The sequence below is a fragment of the Crocuta crocuta genome, unplaced genomic scaffold, assembly GCF_008692635.1.
Source record: "Crocuta crocuta isolate KB4526 unplaced genomic scaffold, BGI_CrCroc_1.0 scaffold18, whole genome shotgun sequence".
In the NCBI taxonomy this organism is placed as follows: domain Eukaryota; kingdom Metazoa; phylum Chordata; class Mammalia; order Carnivora; family Hyaenidae; genus Crocuta; species Crocuta crocuta.
Window position 1 is genome coordinate 2,028,361 of NW_027532589.1, and position 12,474 is coordinate 2,040,834.

At 37.7% G+C, this 12,474-nt stretch overlaps 1 protein-coding gene across 1 annotated transcript in view; it reads left to right on the top strand.

Annotated features, from left to right (window-relative positions):
- Positions 1-12,474, top strand: part of DPP10 (dipeptidyl peptidase like 10) — a 306,345-nt gene that overhangs the window by 260,665 nt on the left and 33,206 nt on the right. Inside the window, exons 14-15 of the mRNA XM_077779630.1 lie at positions 6,062-6,160; positions 6,268-6,337. Of these exons, the coding sequence (XP_077635756.1) occupies positions 6,062-6,160; positions 6,268-6,337 (169 nt within the window). The remainder of the gene's footprint in view (positions 1-6,061; positions 6,161-6,267; positions 6,338-12,474) is intronic.

Here is a 12,474-nt window from a genome sequence, read left to right on the forward strand (position 1 = left end):
CACATTACATCCACACATTACATACATGGTAGCAAAGCCAAGAATTACTGCAAATGTCTCATCAGGGGACAAATAGAGCAAAGCCTTTAAAATGATGATGGAAGAATTCCAGAGAAGGAGGCAGAATAGGACAACCCTAAGCACATCACGTCCCAGGGATACAACTAGGTAAAACTCACATCAGCAATAACACAGAAAATGTCAAGAGGCTAGAGAACAAAGTCCACAACTAAGGGGGCTCTGGCACTGTCTTTGGAAGGGAGGGAGAGAAGCAGGGAGGGAGGGATGCGGCCATGGTGCAGAGGGGAGTGAAGCAGACTCTCACATTGGGGAGCACACAGAGGGAAGACAAATTCTCATAACTTTTGGCTTTAAAAACCAGAGGGGCTGAATTTCAGGAGTTCTTACAACCAACAGCACTCAAAAAGTAAAACCTTAAAAATGAGTGTGCTCAGGGGCACCTGACTGGCTCAGTTGGTTAAGCTTTGGACTCTTGTTTTAGGCTCAGGTCATGATCTCAGGGTTCTTGAGTTCAAGCCCCTCCTCGGGCTTCACTCTGACAGTGCAGAACCTGCTTGGGATTCTCTCTCTTTGCCCCTCCTCTGCTCATGTGTGTGTTCATTCTCTCTTTCTCTCAATAAATAAATAAACTTTAAAAAAATCTTTAAAGAATGAGTGGGCTCAGCTCTAGGAGAACCCTGAGAGCAAGAGGAAACTGAGTCTCCACCCTTAAAGAGACAGCACAATAAACAGCCCACAGAGATGCAGCATACAGGCAGCCAGGGGCATACAGAAACGAGATTTTGTTACTAATCAATCTCATGAGTGTGCTGGAGAGTCAGGGATCCTTGAGGGACTTCAGACATAAAGGAGCTGGTGGGCACCATATCCTGCCCCCACCTCCCAGAATAAACACGTGACCACCTGCAGGAACCAGCAAAAGGCCCAGACACTCACTGTGTGCTAACACTGCACATCCTGCACACCTCCATACCCTGCACTTCAGACCTGCCCCCACCAGCCAGGTAGGACTTAGTCCTAGAAGATGCAGGCCCCTCGCCCAGAGGATAAACACAACCTTACTACCACCACCACCCCTCCCCCATGCACTTTGTGGATCCTTGCCCTTGGCAGAGCCAACCCCTCCAACATGCTCTTGGCCAGAACCCATCCAAAATGGTGCTACACACCTGGCAATGTGCAAGGAGCGCTGAGAGGCCAGCAGCACTCCAAAGTGACTCCAGTCCCAGGAACAGGGGGAGATAACCACATCCACCACTCTAGGTGTGACCCTCCTCCTGTGGGCAGGAGACAGAGAGCTGGTGTGACTGAAGGCCCCACCCACCAAGAACAGCTTCTCAGAGGACAAACAGGTAAAGCATCCTGCAGTCTGGTTTTGCTCTATCTCTGGTAAACACCTGGTCTGACACAACTCAAGCCCAAGGCAGCCCAAGACTGTCCCACTGACACAAAAGGGACCAAGCACTTCCCACAACAGACAAAGAGAGGCGCTGCAGATGACCGGACTGATGAAAAAAGCGGCTCAGCCACAACAGCAGGGCACACACAGCGCAGGTGGGAATCACCCCTGAAGCGGCAGTTCTGGGGCACAGGGGGCACTGCACTGCAGGGAACTACAGGACCTCTTCTTCCTAAGGCACTGCCCTCAAGAGCAGGAGACGCAGCTGACTTTCCTGACACACAGAAACAGACACCTAAGAAATCACTGAGACACTTAAGAAGAAAACACAGAAAACACAGAAAAAAAAAAAAAACACAGAAAAGAGAATACAATCAGATATAAAGAACACAAGAAGGACTAGAGGAAGGAGCAGGATGGATCAGTGACCTGGAGGACAGAGTAATCGAAAGCAATCATGCTGAGCAGGTGAGAGGAAAAAAAAGTTATGCAAAATGAGAATATACTTAACATCAAGCATAGTAGCATTCACATTATTGGGATAAGAGAAGCGAGAGAGAAAAGAGTGCAGAAAATGTATCTGAAGAAATAATAGCTGAAAACTTACCAACTCTAGAGAAGGAAACAGACATTCAGATCCATGAAGTACAGAGAGCCCCCAACAAACTCAACTCAAACAGATCCACACCAAGATACAGAGTAATTGAAATGGCAAAAAGTAGCAAGAAAGAAATAATATTAAAAGCAGCAAGAGAAAAGGAAACAGTTACATACAAAGGAAATCCCATAAAGCTATCAGGTGATTTTTCAGGTCAGAAAGGAGTGACATGATATATTTAAAATGTTGAAAGGAAAAAAATCTGCAGAAAGAATGTTCAGTCCAGGAAGGCTATCATTAAGGCTAAAAGGAGACAGGGGTGCCTGGGTGGCTTAGATGGGTTAAGTGTCCAACTTTGGCTCAGGTCATGACGTCACAGTCCATGGGTTCAAGCCCTGCATTGTGCTCTGTGCTGACAGCTCAGAGCCTGGAGCCTGCTTTGGATTCTGTGTCTCCCTCTCTCTGCCCCTCCCCTACTTGTGCGTGCTCTCACCCACGCTCTCTCCCTCAAAAATAAATAAACATTAAAAAAAAAAATAAGACTAGAAGGACACAGAGGCTTCCAGGAACTGGCTATTTGAAAATATCAAGAAAATTGATAATCCTATGGCAGTATTCATCAAAACCATTAAATAATTAAATAAGGAAATTGAGAGGGGGGTCAAATGAAGAAAATCAGAAATGAAAGAGGAGAAATAACAACTGACACCACAGAAATAAAAAGGAATATTAAAGGTTATATACCAGGAAATTGGACAACCTACAAGAAATGATTAATCCCTAGGAACATATAACCTCCCAAAACTGCATCAGGAAGCAATAGAAAATTTGAACAGGCTGAATACCAATAATGAAATTCAGTCAGTGATCAAAAACCACAAACACACAAAAGTCCAGGACCAAACAGCTTCACAGGTGAATTTTGCCAAACAAAGACCAGTTAATACCTCTTCTCAAACTATGACATAAAACAGACAAGAAAGGAAAGCTACCAGATTCTATGAGGCCAGCATTACCCTGACACCAAAACTAGAACAGACATTATGAAAAAAGAACTACAGGCCAGTATCTCTGATGAACACAAATGCAAAACTCCTTAGCAAAATACTAGCCAACTTATTAAAAAGAAAATCATTCACCAGAACCAAATGGGTTTTATTCCTGGGATGCATGCATAACTCAACATTCACAAACCACCCAACATGAATCATCACATCACCAAGATAAAGGATAAAAACCATATGATCATTTCAACAGATGCAGAAGCAGCATTTGACAGGGTACAATATGATGAAAAGCCTTAAAACAGGTTAAGAGGGAACATAACTGAACATATTAAGGGCCATATATGAAAAAGCCACAGCTAGCAACATACTCCATGGTGAAAAACTGAGAACATTTCTCCAAAGGTGAGGAAAAAGACAGGGACATCTCACTTTTATTAAGCATAATAGTCAAAGTCCAAGCCGCAGCAATCAGACAATGAAAATAAATGAAAAACATCCAAAATGGTAAGAAGTATAAAAGTTTCACTATTTGCAGATGATATGATACTATGTAAAGAAAACCCTAAAGAATCCACAAAAAACTACAAGAATAAATGAATTTGGTAAGGTTGCAAGATACAAAATCAAAATATAGAAATCTGTTGCATTTCTATTCACTAATAATAAAGCAGCAAAGAGAATTTAATAAACAATTCCATTCACAATTGCAACAAAAATAACAAAATAGGGAATAAAATGAACAAAGGAGGTGAAACACCTGTACTCTGAAAACCATAAAACATAAATCTACAGATTTAATGAAATCTCTGTCAAAATATGAACATTTTCCAAAGAAATAGAACAGACAATCCTAAAATGTGTATGAAACCACAAAAGATCCCTAATAGTCAAAGCAATCTTGAAAAATAAAAGGCTGGAGGTATAATTCCAGACCTCAAGTTATATTACAAGCTGTAGTAATAATAATGTATATATTATGCAGTACTGTGTATATATAGTATATGTATAGTAATGTATACTATAGTATATATGTAGTAATGCATACTACAGTATATATGTAATATCATTATTATCATTACATATATGCTATAGTATATATATGTATGTGTGTGTATATATTTAGTACTGAACAAAATAGACACATAGATCAATGGAATAGAATAGAAAGAGCAGAAGTAAACTGATGATTATATGGTCAATCAATCTTCAAATAAGAGGCAAGAAAGCGCATTGGGGTAAAGACAGTCTCTTCAACAAATGGTGTTTAGAAAATTGGAGAGCTGCATGCAAAAGAATGAAAATGGACCACTGTTTTACACAATACACAAAAATAAACAAAATAAGGACCTAAATGTGAGACATGAAATCATAAAAATCCTAGAATAGAGCACAGGCAGTAATTTTTCCTACGTCAGCCATAGCAACATTCTTCTAGATAGTTCTCCTGAGGCAAGGGAAATAAAAGCAAAACTGAACTATTGTGACCACCTCAAAATCAAAAGCTTCTGCACAATGAAGGAAAAAATCAACAAAACTAAAAGATATCCTACAGACTGGGAGAAGATATTTGCAAACAACATATCCAATAAAGAGTTAGTAACCAAAATATATAAATAACTGATACAACTCAACACCCCAAAAACAATTCATCTACTTAAACACTGGGCAGAAGACATGAACAGACATTTCTCCAAAGACCTACAGATGGCCGGCATACACGATGTTTAACATCACTTATTATCAGGAAAACGTAAATACAAACCACAATGACTTATCGTTTCACTCCTATCAGAATGGTTAAAATCAACACCACAGGAAACAAGAACGTTAGTAAAGATATAGAGAAAATGGAATCCTCATGCACCATTGGTGGGAATGCAAACTGGTGCAGCTACTGTAGAAAACAATATGGAGGTTCCTTAAAAAGTTAAAAATATAACCACCATACAATCCAGTAATCACACTACTGGATATCTACACAAAGACTACAAAAACACTAATTTGAAAGGCAATATGGACTCCTTTGTTTATTGCAGCACTATTTACAATAGCTATATTACAGAAGCAGCCCACGTGTCCACTGATAGTTGAATGGATAAAGATGATGTCTCACACATATTTGCCATATTCTCAAATTCACTAGTTGTTTCTTATACAGTATCTAATATGCTATTAATCCCACCCAATATTTTTTCATTTTAGTTTTTATAGTTTTGATGAATATCAGATTTTATGGTTTTTAACCTTTAGAATTTTAACCTGTCTTATTTTTAAATTTCACTCATATATCTCCATAAGATCCTCATGCCTACTTTTTCACCTTAAGAAACACAAGGGATAGAATTATATTCTCTATTTTAATGTTATTTTCAATCTATTATATCATTTGTATGATTTCTAGGTTATTTCCATTGACTGAACTTTGTACTCATCATGGGTAATATTTTCCTGATATTTCCAATAATTTTATATTGGAATCCAGGCACAGTAAATGTCTTATCATTGGGTCCTAGATAGCTTTGTATTCTTTAAAATATTTTCTTTTAATATTTTTATTTATTTCTAGGAGAGAGAGAGACAGCATGAGCAGGGGAGGGTCAGAGAGAGAGGGAGATACAGACTCAGAAACAGGCTCCAGGCTCTGAGCTGGCAGTCAGCACAGAGCCCGACGCGGGGCTCGAACCCACGAACCGCGAGATCATGACCTAAGCGAAAGTCGGACGCTTAACCGACTAAGCCACCCAGGCGCCCCTTCTTTAAAATATTTTTAAGCAGGGTAGGAACATGATCAGATTTGCATTTTAAAAATGTAAATCCGAATTCCAAGTATAGGGCAAGTGGGGAACATTTCACTGGAATTAGAATGCTCAGTTAGAAAACTTTTGTAGTAATCTAGCCAGGAAAAAATTATGAGAGTTTAATCAGTGCCTAACACAGTACTTCCCAAATGGTAATCACTGGAAATTATTTGTTGTGCTGCATAGATTCCTAATCAATACATAGTAGTTATTTAAATTAACTTTTTTTGATTTATAGAGTATTTAATATTGGAAAGCAATTCCATGCTGAAGGAAGCTATCCTGAAGAAGAAGATAGTAAAGTCAGAAATTAAAATGCTTCATATTGACGACTATGGTAAAGTCTTGTGCATGCTATGTCATTTAAGAACAATTTTCTCTGAATCTTATAGTTTTACGTGTAAATGACTCTCCATCTTTAATATTCTGCTCTTTCTTTAAAAGAACTTCCTTTACAGTTATCCTTTCCCAAAGATTTTTCGGACCGAAACCAGTATGCTCTTCTTTTAATAATGTAAGTATTTTATTTGTTTTTGAAATGAAGAAGTCTAAAGGCTTTACAATTTTCATATGCCTCACATGACAGCATTCTGATTAAAACACAAAAGAAGTCCTATGTGTGTAGTTAACTGGGCCAGCTGTCAGTGGTATGAATTCGTCAAGGACAGCACCACTAAATAATTTGGAGGGGTGTGTAATTTGTTTGTACTTCTTACCTCTCAAACTGAATTCAATGTTACCACTGGGAATAGTGGATTGGCTTATAGATATCTGTTTACCAATTAAGCCCTATGTTCACTTTTTTTGTTTTCATGTATAATATTGGTCTATTGTTTTCCTCCTTTGTGATATTTTTGTCCTATCAAAGTTATGCTGGATTCATAAAAACAATTTCTTTGTTAATGTGAGACCACTTACTATGAGATCTACTCTCTTGACAAATTTTAAGTGCACAGTACTGTTAACCATAGGCACAGTGTTGCATAGCAGATCTCTAGAACTTATTCATCTTTCATGACTGAACCTTTGTACCCAGTGAATAGCCACTCCCAATTTCCCCCTCCCCCGGCAAAGGCCTGTCTACTCTTTGCCTCTAGGAGTTTGATTATTTTAGATGCTTCATGGGAATGGATTCATGCAGTATTTGACATTTTGTAACTGGCTTATGTTACTTAGGATAATGTCCTTAACCTGCATCTATGTTGTCACAGGTAGGACCTATACTCTTTATCAGCTGCTAGTGCAACATTGAGGAAACATTTCCATTGCTGACACCATAATGCTTATATCACTCCTGCCAGTTTTCCTTCCAGGATTCATGGCCAGCCGGAAGCATCCCCCTACTCCCCACCCACTCAGAAAACCTGACTTTCAGGTTTTTTCCAACTTGGAATTGAATTCATTCATACTTTCTATAAGATCACACCTTGACATATAGTATTGGACACAGAGGCCCGTAACATGTAATGGTTGACCAACTTGATACAGACGTGGCCTTTTATTCTCCAGGTTTATTCGTGTTTTTTTTCCTTGTTAAGAAACCAGCCAGTATATTGCTAAGACGGTGCTTAAAATGGTCTATAATTATATCAGAACCTTAATAAGAAAAGAGAAATGAAGATAACATTACATGTTGACTACTGAATATAGAGGATAAGCATTCAGTCTGTGAAATCAAACCTCCTGGCTTCAAATTCCAGTTTGGTCATTGATTAGCTGTGTCCTTGAGCAAGTTACTTAGCCTCACATAAGGCTCAGTTTCCCCAAATATAAAACAAGCATTAAAATATAGAGTATCTTTTATGGCTGCTTTTTAGGTTAAATGAAATACAACACGTAAAGTGCCACGCACATATGACTGTTTTAATTATTTTGGTTACAGTTCATTATTTGTATGTAGATTGCATTGATTTTATTTACATTCTTTAAAAAATAGAAATACGTTGATAATTTTAAGCAGTTAAACACAGAAAATATACTTGATATTCTCCCACACTCCAGTATCTATTCCTAATGTCAATGCCTTGACCTCATCTAGTTTGTCATGCCCAGACTGTTCTCCTTCGTCCCTAATAACCAGCAGGCCCTGAAAGTTCTTGGTGGCTTGCTGAGGAGGTTGTTATTTGCTCTTTTATAGATCTCTTCGCTTTCAATTCCTAATTGAACTAGATGTGTGATTTATTGAGGAAAATATGTAAGGCATTAAAATGACACAAAAAAATCTTAACCTTATCTTCCGTCTCAGTTGTATCTCCCTTTGGGAAAAGGGGCTGTTCTTTTTGTTCATTGGGGGGGGTGTGGGGGGGTGTTTCTCAGGGAAAAGAACTACTAGGCATTCTTCTGTGAAGCGTAGCTCACTTATTCAGATGGACGTGTAGGAAATTATCCTCACTTGCCTATCCATTGGCTGCAGTATATGTCACACATGGGGAAAAAGTACACAGAAGTTACCGATTCGGTCTGTAGCCTTGAGTCAGAGAAACTACTGGCTTGTTTTGGCATCCAATACGAGGTTTGGTCTGGGTGACTTTTAGTTTGGAAGAAGAAATTAGTTTGCAAGAGATTAGCACAAGACAATTTCTTTTGTTATAAAAGGGATAATTATCTTTTTTAGAGGAAGGAGAGTACAACAATAAAGGTACTGGTTTAGGAATCAGGTAGAGTGAGTTCAAATCCAGTTAAAAGATTTACCAATACACTGTTCAATTTTTCTAAGCTTCAGCTTCCTTATTCCCTCCAAATAAGTTGGAGATGATAACTTGGGATAATTTATAGAGACCTGTCACCATAGAGGATAAACCTTGCATGTAGTGTTCAATAAATTGAAACCATAAACATAGTTATTTCTGGTACTAGTATTTTTAATATTTAAAATTAGCAGCTTCCACAGATCCACCCCTTCAGATAGTGTCTCTCAGTCTGGCTGGTGCAGGGCCCTGCCTACAGACAAATGGCAACACTCAAAGTTTGCTAGCTTCTGGCCTCCCTGTGCTCTGTGTCAGCAGATCCACCCTCTCCAATACAATCATGACCAGACCCCATACAGGGTGCTGTGGCCCTGGCAGTGTGAAAGCAGCACCTACAAAAGTCAGCACCATCCCAATGTGACTCATGCCCCTACGAGAGGGAAAGATAAAACACACACACCAGTCAGAGACACAACAGTGGGCCAAAGGCTGACAACTGGTCTGACTGCATGCCCCACCCACCAATGACATCTTCTCAGAGGACAAGCAGAGAAACTGCAAATGTCTGGTCTGACTCAACTCAAGCCCAAGGCATTCCCAGACTGGTCCACTGACACTACAAGGGAGTAAACACTGCCCACAACAAGCAAAGAAAGTTATTGCAGATGACTGGACTGAAGGAAAAAGAAGTTCAGTCACAATAGCAGGGTACACACATCACACATAGGAAACCTTGCCCCTAAAGCACCAGGTTATGGTGAATAGTGGACTGTACAGCAGGACACTAAGACCCTCTTCTTCATAAGGACTTTATGTGCAAGTGCAGATGTGCCTGTCTCCCCTCACACACAAAAACCTACATGTAAAGTTAGACAAAATAAGGAGATAGGAATATGTCACAAATTAATAAGAAAAAAAATTACAGCAAGAGACCAAAGCAAATGGAAATAAGTAATATGCCTAATAGAGAATTTAAAGTAATGATGATAAAGATACTCATTAGACTTGAGAAAAGAGTAGAGAACATTAGTGAGACACTTAATAACATAAAAAAAATCAATTAGGGATAAAGAATACAATAAACTAATTTAAAAATATTCTAGATGTAATAAATAGTAGACTAAACAAAGCAGGATTGGATTAGTGACCTGAAGCACAGAGTAATAGAAAGTAATCAAGCTGAGCAGATGAGGAATATATATACATACACATATACTTATATATATATACATACACATATATATATACATACACATATATGTGTATATATATACAAACACACACACATATATATAATAAAAGTAGAGAACTCAACAATATAATCAAGCGTAGTTACATTTGCATTACAGGGATCACGTAAGAGGAGGAGAAAGGGGACAGAAAATTTCAAGAAATAATAGCTGTAAACCTCCCAAATCTGGGAAGGAAATAGAAATCCAGATCCACGAGGCACAGAGATTCCCCCCCACCAAAAAAAAATCAACCCAAGGAGGTCCACATCCAGATACATAATAATGAAGTTGGGAAAAGTAGTGATAGAGAATTTTCAAGACAGCAAAATAAAAGACAGCAGTTACATAAAAAGGAAACATCAAAAGGCTAATAGCTGATTTTATAGTAGAAATATGGCAAGCCACAGGGAGTGGCATGCCCTGATGTATTCCAAGTGCTGTAGCCAAGAATACTCTATCCAGCAAGAAAGGAATAGGAGAGCTAGTTTTCCAGACAAACAAAATTAAAGGAATTCATCATCACTAAACCAGTCCTACAAGAAATGTTATAAGGGACTCTGAGTGGAAAGGAAAGACCATGAGCTAGAGTAAGGAAAGTAGGAAGCACAAAAGCAGTGAAAGAAGTATAGAAGTCAAGGAACTCACAAAATAAAGGGATGTAAAGTATGATGGCATACACCTAAAATGTGGAGAGAAGAGGTGTAAAAAATGAGTTGAAAGTTAGGCCACCATACTCAATATAGACTGATAGATACAGAGACTTTATATACAAACCAAATGGTAACCACAAATCAAAAACCAGTGATATGCAAAAAAAAAAAAAAAAACACACAGAGAAAGTAATCCAAGTATATCACTAAAGAAAACTGAGTTATGATGAGAGAAGAGAGCAAGAGAAGATCAGAGAACTATAAAACAACCATTAAAAAAGTAACAATGACAATAGGTACCTACCTATCAGTAATTATGTTGATTGCAAATGGACTAAATGCTCCAATCAAAAGACAGAGGGTGAAAAATGGATGAAATAACGAGACATATCTATATTCTGTATATAAGAGATTCATTTCAGACCTAAAGATACATGCAAATTGAGAGTGAAGGGATTGGGAAGCATTTGTCATGCAAATGGATGTGAATAGAAAGTCAGGGTAGCAATACTTGTATTGGGCAGATAGACTTTAAAACAAAGACTAACAGAAGGTGAGAAGGACATTCAGGACACAATCCAACAAGAAGATATAACAATTACAAATATTTATGTACTGAGGGGTGCCTGGGGTCTTAATGAGTTAAGTGACTCTTGATTTTGTCTTAGGTCATTATCTCACTATTGTGAGACAGTATGAAGCCTGGTTAAGATTCTTTGTCACACTCTGCCGCTCTCCTGCTTGTGCATGTGCTATTTCTCTCATAAAATTTATAAATAAATAAATATGCATCCAATACAGGAGCACCCAAATACAGCAGTTAATAACAAAGATAAAGGAATTAATCAACAGTAATATATAATAGTAGGGGACTTTAACACCCCACTTACATCAATAGACAGATCATCCAAACAGAATATCAGCAAGGAAACACTGGCTTTGAATGACACATTGGATCAGATACATTCATAACATTCCATCCTAAAACAGCAGAATATACATTCTTTTCAAGTGCAAATGGAATATTCTCCAGAATAGATTACATTTGGCCACAAAATAAATCTGAACAGATTCAAACAGATTTAAGTCATACCATGTTTCTTTTCTGACCACATATTTATGAAACTAGAAATCAACCACAAAAAAAATTTCTGGAAACAACATAAATACATGGATGTTAAATAACATGCTACTTAACGATGAATGTATCAACCAAGAAATCAAAGTAAAAAATACATGGACACAAATAACAGAGAAAATGCAAGGATCCAAAATCTTTGGGATACAGAGAAAGTCCCTCAAAATACTAGAAAAATATCAAACAACCTAACCTTACACCTAAAGGAGCGAGGAAAAGAACAAACAAAACCCCAAACCAGTAGAAGGACGGAAATCAGGTTAGAACAGATCAATGAAACCAGGAGCTGAAACCTTGAAAAGATCAAACAATTCTGAAACACATTTAGTCATATTCATTAAAAAAGAGAGAGACTTAAATAAAACCAGAAATGAAGGGGGAGAAACTACAACTGATACCACAGAAATACAAAGGATTATAAAAATATTTTGAAGAATTACATGCCAACAAATTGGACATTCTAGAAGAAATGGGCACATTTGTAGAAACATATAACCTAAACCAAAATGAAGCAGAAAACAATAGAAATTTGAACAGACCAGTTACTACCAATGAAATTGAATCAGTAATCAAAGAATTCCCATCCAAAAAAAAAAAAAAAAAAAAAAAATCCAAGACCAGATGGCTTAGTAGGTGAATTCTACTAAACATTTAAGGAATAGTTAATACCTTTTCTCTTCAAACTATTCCAAAATAGAAGGGAAAATTTCCAGACTTATTCTAGGAGGTCTGCATTACCCTGATACCAAAACCAGAGAAAATAAAGAGGAAGAGAGAGAGAGAACAACAGACCAATATCTCTGATGAACACAGATGCAAAACTCTGCAACAAAATATCAGCAAATTGAATCTAACAATACATTAAAAAAGTCATTCATCAAAATCAAATGAGATTTATTCCCAAAATGCAAGAGTAGTTCAACATTTGCAAATCAGTATGATAT